General features: G+C 43.8%; 1 protein-coding gene across 1 annotated transcript in view; it reads right to left on the bottom strand.

The window, feature by feature from the left end:
- LOC115124684 (sodium-dependent phosphate transporter 2) overlaps positions 1 to 6,000 on the bottom strand; it is a 127,764-nt gene that overhangs the window by 34,270 nt on the left and 87,494 nt on the right. The window contains exons 2-5 of the mRNA XM_065026890.1: positions 4,758 to 5,356; positions 2,730 to 2,870; positions 277 to 362; positions 71 to 167 (exon numbers count right to left, since the gene is read on the bottom strand). Coding sequence (XP_064882962.1) covers positions 71 to 167; positions 277 to 362; positions 2,730 to 2,870; positions 4,758 to 5,049 — 616 coding nt within the window. The 5' untranslated portion in view covers positions 5,050 to 5,356. The remainder of the gene's footprint in view (positions 1 to 70; positions 168 to 276; positions 363 to 2,729; positions 2,871 to 4,757; positions 5,357 to 6,000) is intronic.

Genomic DNA, 6,000 nt, shown 5'->3' with positions numbered 1-6,000 from the left:
AAGTCTCAGTTCTTACATGGACCACCAGTCTAGTGTTAGGGCCAGGGTTAGGTTAAGTCTCAGTTCTTACATGGAGCGCCAGTGTAGAGGATGGAGAAGGCGTTGATGCCTATCGTTGAGGCGTAAAACACTGGCAGGGCACGGAGACCGTTGGGGACAGGGTCATCCTGAAAACACACACACACACACACACACACACACACACACAGGTCAGCACAGACACGCACGCACACAGAGAACTGCAAATAGTGTATAATGTGACTACTGGTAACTCACCTTACTGAGGATGAAGTGTCTGATGAGGAAGAAGAGGAACCCCGACATCAGTCCAGACAGCAAGGGAGAGATGAACCAGGACGCAACTTGGAGGAAGGAAGAGAGGGGCAGGCTGGGTAACGTAGTCATAAGGTCATGTTTTAGAGAATTGATTCAGATCACAAACTGAAAGATGTACAAATCACCTTGTATCCTGAATAACTACTAATTTGGGATTAGACCACAGACCCGAGAAGGCTGGGCAATGAAGTCATAAGACAGTCAACCCTATCCCAAAGCACGCTGGGTAATGTGGAGAAACAGTCAACCCTATCCCAAAGCACGCTGGGTAATGTGGACAAACAGTCAACACTATCCCAAAGCACGCTGGGTAATGTGGACAAACAGTCAACCCTATCCCAAAGCACGCTGGGCAATGAAGTCATAAGACAGTCAACCCTATCCCAAAGCACGCTGGGTAATGTGGACAAACAGTCAACCCTATCCCAAAGCACGCTGGGTAATGTGGACAAACAGTCAACCTAACATAGGTTCCATATTAGACTCGGTCATAGGGCTGGGCGATACGGCCAACATATATCACCATTTTTTTCCCAAGTTTTTGACGATATTTTTATGGTTTTGAATAATCAAGGTTCTAAATTGCTTTATGAGTTGTGCATTACCCGGCCACACACTTATTTTAAATGGGTCTTTCTCAAATCTGATTGATTTAACAGTATAAAACAACAACTTCAACCACAAGTTGATCTCGTTGTAGAACATTTCCACACTTCCACGTTTTTAGATGAACTAACTTCTTAGTAATGACTCGGGACGTCGGTTTTGATACGAAAGCTTCTTTTGGTAAGAATACTTGTTTACGTTACAGGGCAAATGAGATGTAATTTTTAACCAAATATTGCAATTGCCATTTGACTAGTGATTTAGATTAAACTGGAATATCACATTGACATAAGTATTCAGACCCTTTTACTCAGTAATCTGTTGAAGCACCTTTGGCAGCGATTACAATCTCGAGGCTATTTTCATGTCTCTCCGGTTCAAGTTTGAGCTCTGGCTGGGCCACTCAAGGACATTCAGAGACTCGTCCCAAATACACTTCTGCAGTGTATTTTTTAAATGTATTTTTATTTGACCTTTATTTAACTAGGCAAGTCAGTTAATTAAGAACAAAATCTTATTTTCAATGACAGCCTACCGGGAAACAGTGGGTTAACTGCCTTGTTTAGGGGCAGAATGACAGATTTGTACCTTGTCAGCTCAGGGATTTGAAATTGCAACCTTTCGGTTACAAGTCCAACGCTCTAACCACTAGGCTACCTGCTGCCCCATGTTGGCTGTGTGCTTAGGGTCATTGTCCTGTTGGTCGGTGAACCTTCGCCCCCAGTCTGATGTCCTGAGCACTCTGGAGCAGGTTTTCATCAAGGATCTCTCTGTACTTTTCTCCGTTCATCTTTCACTCGATCCTAACTAGTCTCCCAGTCAATCTTGGTTTCATCAGATAAGATAATCTTGTTAGTCATGGTCTGAGAGTCTTTAGGATCATACTGTAGGGTATATATAGTATTATACGGCAGGGTATATATAGTATTATACTGTAGGGTATATATAGTATTATACTGTAGTGTATATATAGTATTATACTGTAGGGTATATATAGTATCATACTGTAGGGTATATATAGTATCATACTGTAGGGTATATATAGTATCACACTGTAGGGTATATATAGTATTATACTGTAGTGTATATATAGTATCATACTGTAGGGTATATATAGTATCATACTGTAGGGTATATATAGTATTATACTGTAGTGTATATATAGTATCATACTGTAGTGTATATATAGTATCATATGGCAGGGTATATATAGTATTATACTGTAGTGTATATATAGTATTATACTGTAGTGTATATATAGTATCATACTGTAGGGTATATATAGTATCATACTGTAGGGTATATATAGTATCATACGGTAGGGTATATATAGTATCATATGGTAGGGTATATATATAGTATCATACTGTAGGGTATATATAGTATCATACTGTAGGGTATATATAGTATCATACGGTAGGGTGTATATATATATATATATATATATATATATATATATATATATATATATAGTATATACACCCTACAGTATGATACTATATATACCCTACAGTATGATATATATATACGGTAGGGTATATATAGTATCATACTGTAGGGTATATATAGTATCACATGGTATACAGCCCAGCCCTGGGAAGACTAGCCCTTGGTGGGCTAAAAGAGTCATAGATAGTAAACCCAACTTCAGAGCATGCTGGGTAACGTAGTCATAGACATACCAATCTTGACCAGCTGCATCCACTGGACACCCTTGGTGGGCTAAAAGAGTCATAGATAGTAAACCCAACTTCAGAGCATGCTGGGTAACGTTGTCATAGACATACCAATCTTGACCAGCTGCATCCACTGGACACCCTTGGTGCCGATGGCCACCATGGAGAACCCGATGGTCGATCCAACGATGCAATGCGTCCCGGAGATGGGTAGTTTGAGAAAAGAGGCGATGAGCTGCCAAATCGCTGACCCTGTGGAAAAAGAGAGAGACACACACAGAGACAGCGAGGGGGAGAGATACAGAGAGAGAGAGAGAGAGAGAGAGATACAGAGAGAGAGATACAGAGAGAGATACAGAGATACAGAGAGAGATACAGACAGATACAGAGATACAGAGAGAGATACAGAGAGAGATACAGAGAGAGATACAGAGATACAGAGAGAGAGAGAGAAAGACAGAGAGAGAGAGAGAGAAAGACAGAGAGATACAGAGAGAGAAAGACACACAGAGAGAGAGAGAGAGAAAGACACACAGAGAGAGAGAGAGAGAGAGAGAGAGAGACAGACAGACAGACAGACAGACAGACAGACAGACAGACAGACAGACAGACAGACAGACAGACAGACAGACAGACAGACAGACAGAGACAGACAGAGACAGATGTCGTACAAGCTATGAGATATGAACCTTCCGTGAGAATTAAAACACAGGCTATGACTGAAAACATTGGTTACTAGCTGTTAAATCCCTTCAAGCTCAATTTCTCTCAAAGCTCATTGGAGGAAAGGGATCCACGGTCCCTCCCTCAGACCTCCTCCAATGCACTTTGAGAGGAATTCAGGAAACACGGATGGAAGAACTGAACATCTAGTAACATTATAAGACGTGGCCGATACTCGAGGACGACAGGGTATGGTATAGTACAGGGTATGGTATAGTACAGGGTATGGTATAGTACAGGGTATGGTATAGTACAGGGTATGGTATAAACATACCGACCATGGCCGATACTCGAGGACGACAGGGTATGGTATAGTACAGGGTATGGTATATACATACCTACCATGGCGATACTCGAGGACGACAGGGTATGGTATAGTACAGGGTATGGTATATACATACCTACCATGGCGATACTCGAGGACGACAGGGTATGGTATAGTACAGGGTATGGTATAGTACAGGGTATGGTATAGTACAGGGTATGGTATAAACATACCGACCATGGCCGATACTCGAGGACGACAGGGTATGGTATAGTACAGGGTATGGTATATACATACCTACCATGGCGATACTCGAGGACGACAGGGTATGGTATAGTACAGGGTATGGTATAGTACAGGGTATGGTATATACATACCTACCATGGCGATACTCGAGGACGACAGGGTATGGTATAGTACAGGGTATGGTATAGTACAGGGTATGGTTAAGTACAGGGTATGGTATAAACATACCGACCATGGCCGATACTCGAGGACGACAGGGTATGGTATAGTACAGGGTATGGTATATACATACCTACCATGGCGATACTCGAGGACGACAGGGTATGGTATAGTACAGGGTATGGTATATACATACCTACCATGGCGATACTCGAGGACGACAGGGTATGGTATAGTACAGGGTATGGTATAGTACAGGGTATGGTATAGTACAGGGTATGGTATAAACATACCGACCATGGCCGATACTCGAGGACGACAGGGTATGGTATAGTACAGGGTATGGTATATACATACCTACCATGGCGATACTCGAGGACGACAGGGTATGGTATAGTACAGGGTATGGTATAGTACAGGGTATGGTATAGTACAGGGTATGGTATAAACATACCGACCATGGCCGATACTCGAGGACGACAGGGTATGGTATAGTACAGGGTATGGTATATACATACCTACCATGGCGATACTCGAGGACGACAGGGTATGGTATAGTACAGGGTATGGTATAGTACAGGGTATGGTATAGTACAGGGTATGGTATATACATACCTACCATGGCGATACTCGAGGACGACAGGGTATGGTATAGTACAGGGTATGGTATAGTACAGGGTATGGTATAGTACAGGGTATGGTATAGTACAGGGTATGGTATAGTACAGGGTATGGTATATACGTACCGACCATGGCGCTGACCTCCCCCGCCATGAGAACAGGCACCGTCTCGTTGTAGAGGTTGACGTCTATGATGCCTTTCCGTATGGTCTCCCCCACCTTGGCTCCAAGCAGCATGGAACCCAACGTCTCAAAGATGGACGCCAGGATACAGGCCTGTCTCAGAGTCACCACCCCCGACCCCACCGCCGTCCCAAACGAGTTGGCCACGTCGTTGGCCCCAACAGAGAAGGCAAGAATGAAGGCTATGACGAAGCCCAGGATCACCATCCACAGGTACTCCTGTAAATCCACCATCTTGACTCTCTATAAAAAATATTAAAAATCCCAAATCCACAGAGAAAACAAGGGAAAACTAAGCCTAACTAGCTACGGTGAGCTAGCTGTTAATATGTTGGAGAGGAGCTGTAAAACCTTTCCTCTGTGCGTACGAAGCTCTGCTGTGACTTCTTCCCCTTCCTGGTTGTGTTCAGATGGAGGGGAGCAACGTGTCGCTAACTAAGTGTCTGGAGGTCAGTCTGTGGAGAAGAGCAGGCTAGTGGCGGACGGAGGGGGCATTCCATGGCTCAGAGCTGAGACAGTCCCATCTACACCCTTCCCTCATCTGACAAACAAAACAAAACAAAGAGAGGTTAGAGGTCATGATTAGGATAGATATCCTGTGAGTCTACTGAATACTGGTAACACAGGGTTAGTGAAGAAGAGAGAGAGGTTAGAGGTCATGATTAGGCTAGATATCCTGTGAGTCTACTGAATACTGGTAACACGGATTGAACGAAGAAGACAAAAGGTGGATGAGAGGTGTCGTATTTGATGAACACAAGCCCACTAAAGGGAGTGTGGGGCTGGGTAGAGTTCCGTATACCGGGGTATTTTTAGGAATGGGAATAGGGAGTGGGAATAGGGAGTGGGAATAGGGAATAGGGAGTGGGAATAGGGAGTAGGAATAGGGAGTGGGAATAGGGAAGTGGGAATAGGGAATAGGGAAGTGGGAATAGGGAGTGGGAATAGGAATAGGGAGTGGAAATAGGGAATGGGGAATGGGAATAGGGAGTAGGAATATGGAATGGGAATAGGGAATGGGAATAGGGAATAAGGGAATAGGAATAGGGAGTATGGAATAGGGAATAGGGAGTGGGAATAGGGAGTGGGAATAGGGAATGGGAATAGGGAGTAGGAATAGGGAGTGGGAATAGGGAATATGGAGTGGGAATATGGAGTGGGAATAGGGAGTGGGATGAGGGAATG

The sequence above is a fragment of the Oncorhynchus nerka genome, linkage group LG13, assembly GCF_034236695.1.
Source record: "Oncorhynchus nerka isolate Pitt River linkage group LG13, Oner_Uvic_2.0, whole genome shotgun sequence".
Taxonomy (NCBI): domain Eukaryota; kingdom Metazoa; phylum Chordata; class Actinopteri; order Salmoniformes; family Salmonidae; genus Oncorhynchus; species Oncorhynchus nerka.
Note: the sequence above shows the minus strand (reverse complement) of the source record. Positions and strands in the feature narration are given on the sequence as shown.